The 18,690-nt window shown below is 39.0% G+C and overlaps 1 protein-coding gene across 2 annotated transcripts; it reads right to left on the bottom strand.

Moving 5' to 3' along the window:
- Nucleotides 1-4,414: 4,414 nt before the first annotated feature.
- On the bottom strand, nt 4,415-10,421 carry LOC140232008 (tRNA (guanine(37)-N(1))-methyltransferase-like). 2 transcript variants are annotated; one of them, XM_072312162.1, is made up of 3 exons: nt 9,779-10,421; nt 7,787-8,569; nt 4,415-6,345 (listed from the first exon to the last, which is right to left on the bottom strand). In XM_072312162.1, exons 1-3 carry the CDS (start codon nt 10,386-10,388, stop codon nt 6,272-6,274), a joined length of 1,467 nt encoding a protein of 488 aa, XP_072168263.1. In that variant the 5' UTR covers nt 10,389-10,421; the 3' UTR covers nt 4,415-6,271. The 2 variants fall into 2 exon arrangements, with proteins under 2 accessions (XP_072168263.1, XP_072168269.1); XM_072312168.1 differs by having other exon boundaries at nt 7,802-8,569.
- Between the last annotated feature and the right edge of the window lie 8,269 nt (nt 10,422-18,690).

Raw genomic sequence — 18,690 nt, 5'->3', positions numbered from 1 at the left:
TTTGTGTGCAAAGGTATTTTTACAGTCATTCTCTCCTGTCCACTAGGTGCTGACACACTTAGCTTACTTCCCAGCTTTTTTCTTCAGCATTCAGTAATCCATGCAAACTTCGAGTTGTAACTTTAACAAGCCCACTCAGGTGTAGCAATGTGCCCCAGTCCAACAGGGAGGCCATTGTGACTCAATAAGGATTAGGGGGATTAGGAAATCGTTATTCATTGGCAATTGGTTTCCACACATCTAAACCAATCTAAAAAGAACGCAGTCCAGTGCATGTGCACCAATAGATGAATGAAGCAAAATTAAGGGTAAATCACTTACTGGTATATGAGAGGGACTATGTTGTCAAGCTGCCCTCCTATCTACACATACCGGTAATACTCTCTGCTTTGCCAATCAACTGAGTTCTGCATTGACTTGCCCTGTTAACCTCAATATGTGCAGAATCTTTGAAAGATTTAACTGATTAGACTTGAGTTTGGAGAAGATAAAGACACAGCTTGAGATAAAAACTCAAGAGAACATGAAATGAAATGGATTTGGTCAAATTAGGACCAAGGACAACCCATGGAAGCTACATGTAAACTCTGGTTTGATTTTTGTCTTCTTTGTGTTATTCAGATGGAGTTCTAAGCTCAAACTTTTAGCTCTTTAGTGGGTGAATGTAGTAATTTTTACCAAACACTAGAAATTGTTTTCAAAGAGGTTCAGATTCAGGTTCAACTAGCTATAAGCCAAAGATTTTTGCAGGACAATATATCACTACAATAATTTTGAAGTACAGGGAATAAGTTGGACAGGTTGCAATAAGATCCAAGATAATGTTTGTATCTGATAACCAGAGATTCACCGAGAACCGAATTATGACAGGTACATTTAGAGTATTGCAATTTCTGGGTACTGTCCTACCAGTTAAGATGTAGAATACAATAGCCTTTTTATGAAGTAGTTTCTGGTTGAGTGGAGATAATCAAAGTCTGCAGATAGACATCACAATAATCCAATTGAGGCGTATCCTCCTTATGGCAAAATGTGGGATTCTGCTAATTTCCAGGTTGGCATCATGACCTATACACAGTTGGGATTTCCCTTGTAAACTGTACTTTCTGGACCATGATGCTGGGCTTGTCATGTGTTGTATGAATGACTTTCATGTGACTTGTTTCAGCCGAGAGAAAGGATGTGAGAAATACAATGTACTCTATGTGTTCTCATTGTTGTGGTCTACCAGAGAAGATTTTTTTTGCCACATGTTAATGTGGTTTCACATGTTGCAATGCCTTTGCCTTGGTAGGGGATAAAATGTGACCCACTACAACAAAAGGATCCTAAAGTCGCTGACGGTTTTTGACGGCTGAGCCGAGAAAATCAAGTTCGATGTCACATCATCAAAACTGGTCAAAACAATCAAATTTCTGTTTTTGGCATAATTTTGTAGTCTAATGCCTTGTCTATAATCTGCTGAAATTTCGAAGCTAAAAATGATCAAAGGAAAGGCAAGAAATCAGCATTTTTCTGGGCTGTGATTTTCCAACTTTCAACGTAACAGAATCGTGTCCGAAGATTTGGATTTAGGGCCGCAGCTAGACTCCGCCCCTAGCAACGATGGAGTGATCTTATTGGTCAGTGCGTGGCATCCTGATTTCTGATTGGTCGTGTGTAGACCGCTGCCCTAAGCTTGAATGAACATTGTGGAGGTTGCTAGGAGCATACCTTCTATTGTCCTGTCTCACCTCCCCTTTATCATGATAGCGTCGGAAGGAAAACTCTTAAGGCGTTTTTCTCGAAACTCTGATTTCCACAACCACTTGACATGTGCTAATAAAATCATTGATATCTCCTCAACCGAGTACTTTTATGAGTTGTGCTATATATGAATTTAAAGTAGAAGAGTAAGGGAATAATGTCATATCATTTTTCAGAAAATTGTCCTCCCCCGACTTTCGGATCCTTTTGTTGTAGCGGGTCACAAATGATATTGCATAATCATTTGAATGATAGTGATCTCTAATATACCACTTCAACATGTTATTAACCCGTTGAGGACGAGTCCCGAGTATACTCGGGCGGGTGTCTATGGGAAATGCGTGTAGTAGCAAAATCAGTCCGTCCTCAGGGGGTTAAAGATGCTCAAGACACAGTGAAATAGATCAAATTAAAAATGAGATGAAATAAATCAAACTGCACTTAAAGTTATGTTCAAGTTACTGCTTCACATGTTTTTGTACACAATCAAATGCATTTGACAAAGTTCAATCTGTATTACCATGTCATTGGATTCTTTTCTTTGTGTAGTCTATAGTGCTACTGTGTTTTTGTCTAATTATACCACACCACAAAATAGCTTGAAAACACATTTTTAGTAAATGATGTGACACTTGCAAACTTCATTGTCTATTGTATCAAAAGACAACAGATTGTATACTTCTGAGACCTTCATCCATGTGATATTTCATTTCAGTAATCTTCCCACCAAGAATGCTTTCTACAGTCCTAAAAAATAAGGAACTCCCAAGTAATCTTTAATGCAGTGGCAAATTATTGCACTGTGTTTCTGGACAAGAAGGTGGCAGAGACCGAAACAGAAAGGTCAAGATGGGAAAATCGTCGTTGAAATCGATATACAGAAGGTCTGTGTTTTCATGTGTCTTTAGTAATATTCCCTCCATTCCTTTATATGGAAGCAATGAAAAAATGAGTATGCCATACAATTGGGAAGGTTAATAACAAATGATTTTGTTGTAAAACAAAGAATTGTATTAACTAGATAATATGATGTACTACAGTAATAATCTGTGTTGTTTGAAATATTTTTGTGTGTTTAGACAATCTTAAATGTACGAAACCGAAGAGAGGATATGACATGCTTGTTTACGCATTCGTCAAAGTAATTCCTTGAAACTGATAGTGGTTATTAACAAGGTAATGTTACAGTTGCTATAATTTTGATTAGATCATATACACTTTGTATTTTCATTGTCATCCGTGAAGCGCTTGTAATAAAAAAAGGAAAAAGAACCAAATGAGAGGATATCTGTTTGAAATGATTTATCAGTGCAATGTAGGGAAAACACCTTGTACAAACCACAAGAAATGAAAGTCTTTGGAGGGGAAGGATGTGGTGATCTGATTTGTACACAAATATATCTCACTCTTCCTGTATGAGGGTGACCTGAAGCAGTGATGTGGGGTGCAAGGGAAAAAAAAGTTATGTCAAAATGAGAATGACATTAGAAACCTTCTAGACATAAATGTGCCAACATTTTATACATGAATGAATAAATTTCTGGTATGAAGAAGTTGAGTTTCTCATCTTTATATAGAGAAAATGTTGGTTTGTTTTTTTTTTTTTTTTGTCTACATTGTATTCTACCTGGAAGCTTATAAAGATTTGTTTTTTTTTTTTCCTGAAGGAATGCTATGCAGTCATAGAAGATTAAGCTCCAAACTAGCTCTTATTTGAAAAGTTAGTCATTGTTTGTTTGGAGGACCAAACAGCGTGTACAGTGTATTTCTCACAAGTTCAAAAGACTGTGTTCCCATAAGAGTGTAGAGGTTTGTGGGTATGAGTGGTTCACTTGGTCTATTGACTACAGATTGGGAGCTTGTGTGTTGTAGGTACACTGATGCATGTGTAATTAATGTTGTGTGTAAATTAATAAAAGCATTGTTTAACAGTGTTCCCAGTGTAAAAATCTTGAGATGAATGGTCCTACATGCTACAAAAGTCTTTGAGTAGATATGAAGCTATGATAAAATTAGGAGTTGACAATCAAAACTACACACTTCAAAATGTGAAAAAAACATTGATAGCAGATAGGTTTGCCATACTCAATTTTTCCTATACAAAGCAGTGTTCAAATAAAGCACTCACTACAGATTTTATTTGCGTTGTGATATTTGAGGAGTTTCATCACAGAGCAAGCTAATTCCATACTTGTCAATTTGAGATATTTGTCAATTTGAGATATAGACTTCAAAAACAAAGAAAATTATGAGAACATAGGGGATACATTTGTATTTTCAGTCATAACTTAATAGGTAACAAAAGAAGTATCATTGGAAAGGTCTTTTTATGCTCTCTCCGACGATAGACTTATTTTAGAATATTTAAAAATGGCGCCTATCAGTTTTGCAGTCAAACTATTGACAGTGACAGCATAAATTCTCAAAACTTCTGTAAGTGGGAGTGTTTTCATACTTTTGAACATCATACAACTCAGTCATTTTTTGAAAGTGAGCTACCACAATTGTTACACATTAAAGGATCCTGTGCAAGCATTCAACATACATTCATATCTCAGTGTTGCACTCACTTTGCCATAACTATTCAGGCTATAACACCTTCATCACATGCAACAAGACAAACATACACTCCGTTTTCTATAAAGGGAATATACTGTAACTTGTACAAAAATCCATTTATTAATCTTCCAATCTACACTTCAGTGTTCTGGACAAACAAATATCATGCTTTCATTTTAATCTTCTTACAAGAAGCTTTTCAGGAATTCACTGTAGTTCTGAATATGCAGGAGCTGGTGTTCATGGAGGTGGATTGTTATCAAATACTAGCCTCCTAACAAGGCTTACTTGACAGTTTGAGTAAAGAGAAGCACTTGGACACTTGAAGCTGAAATTGCACAAGACTGAGAGATTCACTTTGGCAGAGGCTAATGCTCCACATTTACAGGACATGATAATTCCCTTGACTGGAAATAACACTGACCTTAATGTCAACCAATCCTGCCTCTTTGAAGCAAATCCCATCAATGTCTCACCTTCAAGGTGTGATGGTCTGAACATAGGTGTGCCAAAACATTCAATCTTCCATATCGCATATAGCCGATATCAAGGCGATATCAAGAGATATCATTCGATACCTCCGATATCGAACCTCTTAGGCTGGGACAGTAACTTCCGGTTTAATATTGATTTGCGTGTGTGCTTTTCTATAGGTGAACTTACAAGCTTTGTTTTGGATCCAAAGAAATATATTTGTTTTGACTTTAGTTTGTTTATTTCCGGAATATAACTATCCATTACACCATGGGATTTTTCTGTGAGGCAGCAGAGTGTACTTCTGATGATGCTAAAAGGAAAAAAAGTGGACAAATATCCGTGCTCCGAGCAGTAGAGGTGCACCACATGCACAGGCCGCGAATATTTTTTCCGTACATGGAAACGCTATGGGCCTGCTCTCTGCGCGTGTACCTGCTCTCCACAGTCGACTGCATTTTCTTCGAACCATGCTCGCCATGCCGCGGCGCGGGCTGCCTTGGCTGACAATCACGATGCACGATGAATGATGTCCCATAGCGTTTCCATGTATGGAAAAAAAAAAATGTTCGCCGGTAGCGCATCGATCAGCTAGCTCGCACGCATGAAACCGGAAGTTACTGTCCCAAGAATTAAGGTAAGAAAATTAGAGCACCACAGGCGTTCAGATTCGGAGAGCTATATGCGATAGGGAGTATTGTATGACGTGTTGAAACCCCTACAGTTTGAATTGGGGGTCATAGAACATTTTTTAGACGGGGGCCGGCCTAAGGGGGAGGGGAAGTATTAGGAATAGTTGCTTAAGAACCGAATGTCTCGTCACATCTTTTTTTCATCAAAATGATGAAAACGTGCTTCAAAATCTTGTCATGATTATGTAATCTCTTTCATGATTTAAGCTGACATGATTGTAATTTATGTTATTGCACTCGGAACTGTTTTTATCGACAGCTAACACCATACACTAGAATATGATGGTCAAAAGAATGAGTATTACCAAAACCACTACGCCTTTTATTCCCTTGGCTATGCTGGAATCAACTGGATCAATTGTTCTGGCCCTGTCAACTCTGCAGAGAGTCAACATTTAACTTTACAAATGGATGCATATTCAAGAAGATAATTTATATTTGAATTGCTTACATGGCTATTTTATCATGAGACAATGACCCCATCCACTCATGAGCTTGTTCCACTCCTGCAGTGACCTTTGAAGATGGGAGAATGTCAGGAAGTCAGAGGATGTCACAACGACGAGAGGAGTATGTCGCCACGTCAAGGGGAGGATATTACAGCGTCAAGGAGGGGAGGACGCCACAGTGAGAGGAGGACATAACGATTTCGAGGGGAGGACATCACCACAACGAGGAGTATGACACCATGTTGAGGGGAGGATGTCACACGAGGAGGATGTCATGAGGCGGGGAGGACATCACGATGTCGAAGGGAGGGTATCACCATGATGAGGGGAGGATGTCACAAGGGGAGGATGTCATGACGTCCTCGCTTTCTTGGAAGGCAATTCTGTTTCTTCAGATCCATCAGGTCCTTCTCCAGCCTCCTGCCCTGTATGTGAGATGTGGGAAGTGAGAAGTGGGAGAAATGTGTAATGGGTGCATCTATCATGGGAGAACTTGTGGTGCTGATAAGATTAATGCTTGGAAGTATATACTGTGGGTCAATGTACTCATCAGGTGGAATGCCATCTCTGATCGCTCAAAAGAATCACACCGGAATTACATATATTATAAGATATACTGCTGAATGAGAACACTTAAAAGATCCATTGACAGTTTTCAAGTGACTGAAGCATGTATTTGGTGAAGCAGATAATGATGGATATTCAACATTGACTACAATATCCCTTGAACTTACAATTGTACATTTGGTATCAAAAGACACCCACTAAATAAGATATGAGATATCATCAGGCACTGTTTGAAATAAAACATTACAGCATTATATAACACTTTAAGAATGCATATCAAATGCTAAAGAGGCTTATCAGTTAGCATAAGGGCTTTTTACACTTGTAAATTTTTGCTTAGCCCCGGACCAACGGTGGGGCTAAGGGGGGGCCTTAGCCCCACCGTTGGTACGGGACTATCCTTAGCCCACTTTCTGTTTACACTCGTTTTTGCCAAAGTGGGCTAGCCCCACCGATAGTACGGTACTATCTGGCCCTGCAAAATAGCAGGGGTTAGCACCGCAATTGCGGTGCCAAGCAAGTGAGTGTAAACAGAACGAAAAAATAATCCTGGGCTAAGCGACGGAGACAAAGTCCAACCCTCACTGACCAATCAGAAACGAGGTAATCAAGTGCTGCCGGTGCGTGCGTGTACGTGTACAGTACACAGCGTAATTATGAATATTCATGTGGTTTGGAAAGTCCGGGGCTAAGAAATACGAGTGTAAAAAGGTCAGTTTTCTCCTTAGCCCCGGACAAGAGATAGTACGGGACTAATTGGCGAGTGCAAAAAGCTGAAAAAATTGGTACGGGACTAACGATAGACCTGGGTCAGAGAAAGTCCGGGGTTAAGAAACACAAGTGTAAAAAGCCCTATATTCTTAAAGTTTGTACTTTATCATGAATACTTACTATAACACCAGAAATTTTTGTGTGCATGGAACTTTTACAAATTTGCAAGGAGCCAAGATTTGTGAGAGTAAAAGTCATAAATGCATGCTAAAGTTTTTTTTTTTTTTTACACAAAGCACTGAATGCCTTAGCAATCCGCAAAACTTCCATGCCACGAAAAAGGCCTTCAGCACCGATTAGCAAAAGTTTCATGCCACAAACGATTTTGGTTTTACAGTATGATATTTCTCTTAAATCCAACAGAGCTGACAAATACCACTACTATGGTTTTTCTCTATATTTTTTAAGTCTTGCTTGGTGTAACACTAAAAGAGAAAGCAAACAAGCAAACCCCCACAGCGAAGGTCAATCCCAAAAACTGTTTTGACACAAGTTTCCCAAAATCTCCTTTGAATTCTTATCCCTTACCATCTGTATTAATACCTTTGGGTGAGGCAAAGAGAATCTCTTGAGGTAGAGTAAAACTGATGCACATCATTTCTTTGTTTGGTGCGACATCTCTCACATTGTGGATTTCTGGTGAGTCCAATGGGCACTTGAGGATGGACTCAACACGCTGCCGTATATCTAGGGCTGGGTCAGCTGCCTTTGAGAAGCCATGGCAGTGGATGACAACTTTTGGCACATGACTCCTAAGATCAGGAGACACCTCGGCCAGAAGTGAAGGAAAGGTGTCAAGGAATTCCACAGCTAGGGCAGGAAGATTCATGATGACATGGGCTGCATCTTGGAAGGACTCCCTCGCCCTGAGGATCAAGTCTGACTTGACAACGTCTCTCAGGAACTGTCGTCCATCCAAGTTGGAAGCGGTGACTCTGTCACCGACTTTGTTCTTTTTCGTGTTCTCCTGCAGCCAGAGGTAGGATTCTGGGTTCAAGTCATTTGCAAACACCTGGCAGCCCTTTTTTGCTGCCGGTACGGCAAATGGCCCAACTCCGGCAAACACATCGTACACGACATCCTTCTTGCAGAGTTTGGTCACTATTCTCTCATGCTCAGTCGACAGTCTGGGATTCCAGTACACTTTAGCAAAGTCAAATGAGTAAGACAGGTGGCACTCCTTGACCGTCACCACTGTCTGTTGCTCTCCTGCTATACATTCCATGTTGAAGAAGCGATACGTGTTGTCGATCTCGTTTAGCTTGTTGACTACAGTTGTGATGCCGGGGTTCTTCTCCAATAAAACTTCACCTGAGGAAAATGGTATCGTAAATGAATGAATGAGGGAAAATATTGAACACTCATCATTTGTAAGTCTCACATGCAGACAAAACTAGGTGAGTAAGATATATTATTTTTAGAAAAAAAAAGGTTTTTCTTCAGTTTAACCCATCGCTTGCTATGTTCCGACACTTTTGCCTTATACACCAGACATCAGCTTTGACCTCTGACATATATGTACCAATATCCAACACATACAGAGAGTAGGCCATTGTAGTTATTAAACATATTGTCCATGGGAACCTGCTTGTATGTTTGCATATAATCATAGTCTTCAGGAATAAGATAATCTTTAAGGGAACACTTACCACAATGTCAAACATGTGGTAAGTTTTTATTCATAAGGCTGGGATTATGCACATTATACCTACATGTACATAATGGCCCAAATTCACGAAGGTGGTACAAATGAAACCACGGTTTAAACCATGGACAATTTGGATGGAGCGCCAAGTGTCGCATGGCCTATTTAGTTACAAAATCAGTCTTTTTGTCAATTTCCTCGAAATGTTCATTTCGTTACTAAAATATTAACACTACGTCGATGAAATGATCATTTCGTTATCGAAATGGTCATTTCATCGACGAAATGACTGGATTCGTAATAAGATAGGCTATGCAACACTTGGCACCCCATAAAAGACTACGGTCTTCGTCCATGGTTTAAACCATAGTTTCATTTGTACCACCTTCGTGAATTTGGGCCAATATGGACAAGGCTTGAATGTGACAAACCTAATCATTTGCGACAGATTTCACACAAAGTGTGTTTTGTGTAACTGGAATATCTACAAGTACTCTAGTAATCCATTCCAGATGTTCATTGTGGGGGTTTGAAAGTCAGTTCATACAATGCAGAATTAGTACAATTTACTGGATTCATAACATGTAAGCTCATATTCTCAAAGAACTATTAGAAGTCAAAAGCAACATTCCAAGGCATTAGGTGCTAAGAGCAATTCTGGTATGCACATACATAAACAACAGGATATTACAACCATCTGTTCTCTACAAATTAGATATGTCAAAAAGTATAGAAGCTCATCTTTCAGGGTCAGAGTTTAAACTTGCACAACATATAAAAAAGATATATTGTAGATTGCAGGTGCAAAGATACTGTAGAATACACTGTAGAATCTTTGTAAAAGCAACTTTCTTTGCCATTACTACTCAACCGACCTATGAGATGTTTGTGCTTTAGCTGTGAATCTTTCAAGTTGAGGTGAATGATGTGCCCAATCCGGCTGAATCCTTTTGGCACCTCCACGTTGCTAGGCAACAGACCCTGGAGCACCTCATGGGCCTGCCAGTCATCATAGGTCAAATTCAACTGGAACTCGTGTAGTTTTCTCTCCACCTCATTCTCCTCGAGAACTGTACGCTGCCTCTCTGTCAGAGCTTCGACTCTCGACAACTTGCCAGGGTCCAACAGCAGGAACCGGTCGTCGGGACTGCCTGGAACATCACGGACAGCCTGGAAGCGGACTCTCTCAAACGTGGCACCCTTGAAGGCTTTGAGGACTTTGTGTATTTTCCGCTTGTCGATTTTCAGTGCTGGAACGATAGCAGTCTTGGCAAATGCATCTCTGTCAACAGTGTTTGACGGTTTGACTCCATCTGACAGACTGAAAACATTTTCAGTGAAAGAATGCACTGATGCCATGGCACTGAGAGTTTTGCAACTACTGATGTCAACAAATTTCAGCAAACCATATTCTGATTTCCATGGATGAAGCAGAGATGCAGCTTTGATGGGACGTAGCAACAACTGGAATCTCCTGGTAAACATCAAGATCCCTCATACATGAAGCCTGATTAGAAACCTACAATAAAAGGAACAAATATGAAAAAAGAAAAATGTTATGTCAACAGTAAAGTTGCTACATTTGAAGTTTTTAAGATATCAGTCGTCGACCCTGCATCACAAAACCAACAAAAAGTCACCAAATGGATTTATACAATAGTTAAGGGCTGATTCTAAAAGAGCAGACTTTAAGCTTTACAACAATGTATAACTCAATTCAAACAGACTCTCCTAACCTATCTAAATATTAGGAGGGGGTGTGAACTGAAAAAGAGGCTCCAAAGTATAGGGTCTACAAGTGTTCTCTACCAAGCCATGCTATCTGTGCAATGAATGGGACAAAAAGCAGGATATAAATGACCATAGCAACAACAATGAAGGAATTGTCTGTTTAAGCTGAAATTAAGCCTGCTTTAAGCACATTCTGTCCATGACTAATACCAACTTTCAAAGCAGTAGCATCACCCTTTCAAAAGTTAACAGAGTTGAAAATGAAGAGTGTGTAAAGGATCTTAAAGCAACACTGCACACTGGCACTGGTCCGACGGTCCCTGACCAGTAAAAAGCACTGACAGACCAGTAACTTTTTCAGGAATTTGCGATACCAGTAAAAAATGGAAATACTGGGTACCTACTAGTCCGACAGACAGGTCGGACCAGTAGAAGAAATGGGATAGTGTGCAGCCCTGGAAAGTGGCCTCCAGGACATATCCAATCACACTATTCTAAAAAAAAAAAAAAAAAAAAAATCAAAAATAAAGTGTTCTAAAAAAATTGCTCAAAACACAATTTCTCATTCATTTTATGATCCCAAAGTTTAGAATAGTGTAGAAGAATAATAGCTCTTTCAGAAAATATGAAAAATAACAGGTTGACTCGGTTGGCCAGTTTTGCCTTTTTCGAGTCCTCACACAAAATCAGTGTGTTCGACTTTTTATTGGTTTAGTGATGCACGGGCACAAATGATCTTTCTGCCCAAACACACACACACACACACACACACAAATGGATATTAGAGGTTTACTTTCTAATATTTTCAGTTTTCGTATCATAAACCTTCACAGAGAATGTCATTGAGTGGTTCAAATTGGTTTCTTCCCCCCCCCCCTTTCCCAAAACTTATGTCTGCTCATTCAGTTATATCTTTATGTCATACAAGCTTGGGTACAAACTGTATGATTTTGTAAACAACAAAACATCCGTTTGCACAACAAATCTAAGTTTAGCCCTTGCAGTCTACTTTCTGCAGTTATCACATATTCATAAACACAATATACATTACATATGACTACCGGTACCACTCTAATATTATCAATGTCATCGACAAAAAGACTAATTTAGATATAAATCATTTGACAAATTGTAAGGAAGCCTGTCCATGCTCTTTTATTCATTTCATTTTTCAGTGCTACTCAAAATTTCAAAGTGCAGTTTTATACATCAATAAGCTGATTAAATAGATATTTCTTGCTCCTGTTACTAGTCCTGGCATTTCATAACTACAGTGTATAAACCCCTTGTCAGCAGACCTCTACTTTTATTCTCAGTAAGCCATTTATAGGCCTACATGCATGCCGAGTTCTACTATGATACCCTTTTTCCGAACACCAAACCAGAGTCAGAGAACATCATTTTGACCTACAATTCAAACAACACTGCTTAATCCTTGCCAATTAAACACAGTACTTTCAAACACAGTTTGTTTGCCCCCCCCCCTTTTTACCGGCCCTGCCATCTGCCAGTAGCATGCTCTACCTGAAATAGTGGTTTTTGCTCTGTCTATTGACATGATTGAGATCTAGTGAGTAGTATTGCTCTGTCTACATGTACAAGTACTAGAAAAGTAGGCCCACTCACACTTTGTTAGCTCTCCACCAGTTGAGATGTTTTTTACTTGCACTGTTTAGTTTAGATATCTAGTCCTTCACCTAATGTCATGTGTAACTGTGGCCTCACCAATTCATACACGACAATACTTGACAAGAAAGAGGACTGTAATTTTACAAACAGCAATGGAAGAAGAAGAAGCACAAGAAGAAGAAAAAAAAAGAAGAAAAAGAAGAAGAAGAGGATGAAGAATTAAGATCTCCCTAGAGACGTCCAAGACGGCTCTTCAATCTGAAGTTCAAATGCAATAGGGCTCTTATATTATACAATGCAATTCAATGGCAATTTATAGGCAATGACAATGGTCATTACCTGAGCACACAACAAACCTTATACATGGGACTATTACGAACTGGGGAAACATCGGTTCCGATCCCAGCGATTTTTTTCCATTCATGTGCTCAGTGTAATACTCCTGGGCCACCTACTAACAACTACTACATTAGTCTTATTTGATACATTAAAATAAACAACATGACACGACCTTTAATTAACTCACGGACAGTGTAGTCGTAGACGAGAGGTAGTTTCCGCAAAGCTACCTCGCTTTTCTCCGTTCCTCTCGCAGCGGTATACGGTAGCAGCTAGCTCTCGTGCACGCGCGCGCGCGCGTCGCCGCAGATGCATGAAGGGCCAAGCTAGTATGTACAGTACGTAGTTGAATCGGATCGGATTTTACACTAGTCCACTTCCTGGACTGTATTCGTACAATGTAGTGTGCCCGCGTGTGTACGGACGTACGTTGATGGTGTCTGTATGTACACTGTATTACACAATTCACCCCACCTGAATGATTTTTTTTCGGGAGTACCAATTGGTGGAGTGTCGCAATCAGCGGTTGGACGCATTGGGTGGGTGCCGAGTGTGTGGGTACTGCGGATGATAAAAATCGTCCAGTATCTGGACTAATTTTACACAGGTAGGAGACATACTGTAGCATGGTGAAGCATGGATTGCAGTCTTTTACATCATCACTTTTCGATGTCATGAATATTCATGACTTAATTTACATTAATGTAAAAAAAAATGTGAGAAATATGAGAATAAGAGAATACAAAAAATAATTCATTAGGATAGGTCAACAAGATATTGCATTTAACCGCGTTGCTTGAAATTACATGGGGGGGGGGCTATATTAAATAATTGATGTATACCCTCTTTATATATTGTGCATTAGTTCTGTTTATTTGTTGATTTCTTTTTAAAGAACATCAACTAGGTCCTTTCAATGTATAGCTAATACATTTTTTATTTCACTGTGTACTTTGTTGACTGCTTCCCTCACGCATAAACATGAAATATATATTGATTTGCAATACTCTGTAGGCCTACACTTTGTCATGATTGTGCTTGTTATTATTTTAATGTTTTTGTACCGAAGAAATAAATTCATTTCTCTCGTACCTCCTTGGTTCAGATGAATGCAGTTGATTCAATTCAACACCAAACAAAGTTGTAGATTACTTGTATCTATTCATTCGATAATTTATGTATTAATTAATTTCCTGTGTAATTTATTATTATTTTGATGATATACAGTATTGATCAATGACACATATGATGTTATGATTATTGGTCTTCTGTGTGTTGTCATTATCATTATAATCATCATTTTCATCATGATCAATATTTCAGTCCTCAAATGATCATCTTTATCGACAACAACCTAAAAAAAAAGAAAAAAAAAGAAGAAAAGCCGTATCAAAGATATGTGAATAATCCATCTAAGCTATACCTTTACGTTTTCTCTGGAAAGGAATTTGATTGCATCGTTATGAGAAAAACAAACACAAAACCCCCAAATGAACATTATCAAAAGGGGGAAACCTATCACATAGTCATCTGAGACAAACAAAGAAAAAAACACACACACCAACATGAAACGAAACAAACAAACAAACAAACAAACAAACAAAACAGTGAAAGAGAAACCTGACTAGAAAAAGGTCACAGTACTATAAGACCTCTTAGCACGGATATCAAAGAACTTTTTGGGTTGGTCGTTGTCATCATTGGTCGTTGTTAGTTGAGGCATGGACCTACGTTGTAGGTCCATTGTTGAGGTCAGTACCGTGGTCGTTGTTCATGTCTGTGCAGTGTATACTGTTCAGACACAGAGGGCGCCCTGAATAAAAACGCCGCTTCGTTATTCACACCATGGACCTACATGTTCACACCAAGGGGGCCCAGGGACGCCCGCGTCGCCATAGTCTAGCGGGCGACGTATTTTTAGCCTAAATCAGTGATTGGCAGTCAATAGAGGGCGCGACGATGTGGAAGTCAAGTTCCTTGACTTCCACATCGTCGCGCCCTCTATTGACTGCCAATCACTGATTTAGGCTAAAAATACGTCGCCCGCTAGACTAGCGTCGCCACTGCGAAAGCTCCCTACAAAACAATGACAGACGGAGATGTACGAAGATATAGACGATACTACTCTTAGCACTGCTCTGCTCTCACTGTGAAGAACAGTTACTAATAAACGCCCATTAGTCCCTCTGCAGTGTACTCGTATTTTAGCGTGTGTGATCACCAGAAATGGGCTTTATAACCTCTAAAATAGCAAATAGCATTGGATATAACCTGTTGTGACTTGATACCCTGTATGTGATGTATCGGCAAATAATTTGGTTACAGAACGAGTGAACAAAGAATCAAGTATCTAAAGAAGAGAATTAAAGAAACCTCATTTCCGATCATTTTCATGCAGTCTGTTCCCTTCTCAAGAGATCAATTTGAAGTGTACGTTTGCTTTACCGCTGGTTTCAGCTTTTATCGTGTTTATGCTCCCATTGTAATCACTGCACTATAGTACTCATACTTTGAACTCGTTATGAAACTGATCGTAGATAGGTCATGCTCGTTTACCAGTGTATTTTTATGCTATCTTTTATCAATCAGTACTTATTCTCTTCCTTTTCTCTCTTTTCTTTTACTTCTTCTGCTCTTTGTACCTTGCTGTTTTAGCTTTCAAAATAGTTTCGTCATTAGTACTTTGTGTCTACGGTATCTCATTGCAAAACGAATTTACATTGATTTTTTTTTCCTGGAACACGCGAATACAAGCTTTGCTTTTGCGATTCCTTCGTACTTCACAATGTTATAGAGAATTGTCTTTTGTGTACATATGCTGACACACTTCCTTGTAATGACCAACCTTATATCATATTTTGTATTTTGTTAATTGCTTGTTTGTATTTTGTTTGTTTTTGTTAAGTACATGTACAGACTAAGTGATGTGAAATATGAAAATAAACAGCTGCAGGGAACTGTTCACTGTCTCTCAAGTGTAAGACGATTGTAGTTTCGGTAATTCAATCTGTTTCAAGATTTATGACAAAAATTAACCAACGCTGACAACAGGAGCTCATCGTTCATTCATACCTCATCCGATATACTGTAGATACCACTTTGTTTTGCTTTTTTTTTTTTTGCATACCAGCAATCCAAACTCAAGATTATAATAATTATAATTACTTTTAGAGGAAATTTGTGTTATCTGCTTCTTTGTGTTATCACAACATGACAATAATGTAAGTCTAACTAGCATTAATGCAAGCCTTTGGATGTTCATTCATGTCTTGTCGACAACAGAGACAATAAGAAACCTTTAATAAATCTATTTGGTAGTTTGCACGTTTGACTGTGACCGATCGCAATGTTCTGACCGGAAAACATAAAAATCTCCATAATTTCTATTTTAGTCCTACCCTGCTGCGTTAATTTCATTTCGCAGTGTCGGATGATATCATCTAAAACATTGGGTGGATCTTCATTGTGTAGGAGTACGTCTGCTTGACGTATGCGTGGGCGCAGGCGCATAATCATGTAACGACGAAAACATCGCATGCTGGACACTACTGGTACTGCTGGAATCGCAATCGAATCGCGTCGCACACGCAGATCTTTTCTGAATTGCAATCATGTCGAAAGGTGTCTGATGACATGGTGAAGCCAATCGTGTAGACACACAAAGTGTGGCTTGTATTTTTCTTCTTAAATGGACGGTGGGGGAGGCATAACTATTGACGCCAGTTTAGCTATCCATATCGATAGAGTAAAGTCTGACGGAGGGGACTTTCTCGAAACATCTTGACACCAAAAGAATGGAGAAAGAGGGGGTAAAAGGAGGAGGAGGAGGAAGAGGAGGAGGAAAAAAGGTGATTATCGGAATAATCTCGCCCAGTCACGGTGGGATCTCGTCTATCATCCCGTCGTAGAAGCAACGAGAGGTCACAGCGTAGCGACTCGTTGACGACTAGCCCCCTGATATATGGAGCCATTAGACTGCCAAATTGATGACAATATTTTCAAATAGTCAGCGCAGGCGCACGAGGATGAATAAATCATTATGGAACGCCGCCGACTGTCATCGGTAATGATGTCGATAGAATTATTTATCGATAGCTGTGAAGTAATAAGTTTCCATCCAATAATTACTTACGCGTTTTCAAAGTAGTTGTATGATTAGGCCTATGCTATAGTGACGATCAACGCTAATGAATGTGGTCACTGACTGGCTGGGTGAGGTGCAGAGCCCGCAAGCTGCCATGATTCCATTATTTGTTATAAGAAGTTTTCGGGGCTAATGTGTCATTCACCCTCTCTTTGGAATGAAGGGCAGATTGTGCCTCAAATAGATGTATAATTGATTTCTCAGGGGCAAATGGTAACTTATTTTCGCTCGGGTTACATGATATGACAAAGAAACGTATACCAAAAGGAGACAATAGCACGGATTTTTTTTTTCTGTTCGAGATCATGCATTGACATACCACTGAGTCTATTGAAACCATCTTTATGACGAAATTCGACGGAAAGTATACAGCGATCTTCCTTATATCACTGCATTTTATGACTTGCAAAAAAAAACACCAACAACAACAAATAAACAAATAAAAGAAAATGACGTTTTTGTGACCAATCTGAAAACCTTGGGCGCGCCATATCTCCATGGGTGCACCTGAATAGTGCTGGTACAATGGTGAAATCAGGGACGTGAGTCTCATCTCTCTGGTGAAATGCATCATGTACATCTATGTTACGTGCTACTTATGTCTAGCAAATTGGCCTCCTTCCTACATTGAAAAAAAAATCGCTTGATATTTGCCCTCAGCTTGACTTTGTTATATGTAAATAGAACATGGGATCTAGATTCATCCAAATAATCTTCTACTTCACGGTGTTTCAAGATATGTTCTTTACTTCTAGAACAAAATAGAACAGTTTTAATACATGTACATGAATAAAAACCCTACAAAGTCTTATTCAAGGTATTACTAGTACCATGAACCTGGTTGGCACACTTTACTAAAGGATGCGTTATGAAAAAGTCAAAGTCTTACATTACATCAAAAATAGAATATTTTCTGTTGCCTTTAATCTTCATGATTTATTGCCAGTTTTTCATAAAACCTTCCTAGATGTTTTCAAACTAGAATCTGTGAGGGAAATTATTAGAAAATAGATACAACTAAAAATAAACATTTGTACGCGACAAAGCTCAAAGTCGTTTCCAATTATATAATGATCGAGACCAGTTTCGTTTTGACCCACAACAGATGGAAGAACCAGATTCAGACTGACTGTACGATCTCTCAAGGGAGTTGTAACACGGGCGCACTGTTTATCAACATGAGATGTTATAGTCACCTTTCATTTCATGTTACCATAATGCTAAAAATGCGCATGTTCGCCGTTAATTTCCCAACATTAGTCTTGTCATCAAACTTTGATTTCTTCTTTCATTTTTTTTTTTGTCTTATGACGTTCTGAGAACTGTTTCACGACAAAAGAAAATGAGAGAGAGATAATTGCTATGCAGGTTTAGAATTTTGTAAATGACTATATACACTGCAGTGATAAAACAATACACCCCTGACAGACACTCTCCTATAGAATCATTATCGGGGTTTTTTTTGTTTTTGTTTTTGTTTTTTTTTTTTAATATGCCTCATGTCGAAAAGTGCAATGTGGCAGAGATTGAAAACTGTAGGGCCTACATCCGAGGCCTATCTTCCATACACTTCGCCCACCCCATTTTAAAGACATATATTTTTCTGCTTGTCTGTAATAGGATATTTTGTATCTACTATTTGACTTTCAGGATAGCTCGCCTATAGCGCCATCAGTAGATTTATCCTCCCACATATATTGGTTGACATTGATAGTTTAGATATGCTGTCTCTAGCTTACTTACTTCATGTAGTACCTGTTATAAGTGGCTAAATAACATTAAATTTAGCTATGTGTCTCTACGGAGTCAACAAATCTACGGACGATCTCAGAGGGTGTCTTGTTTCACCAAACACAAAACTCAAATCTGGAATGATAAAGAGATCTGTTTTGCATTGGGACCGAACACGCTTATCAACGCTGACGAATGTTTAGAAACGATCCG

This window comes from Diadema setosum, chromosome 1 (assembly GCF_964275005.1).
Source record: "Diadema setosum chromosome 1, eeDiaSeto1, whole genome shotgun sequence".
NCBI classification, from domain to species: Eukaryota; Metazoa; Echinodermata; class Echinoidea; order Diadematoida; family Diadematidae; genus Diadema; species Diadema setosum.
The sequence above is the reverse complement of the archived record's forward strand: the minus strand, read 5'-3'. Positions and strand labels throughout refer to the sequence as shown.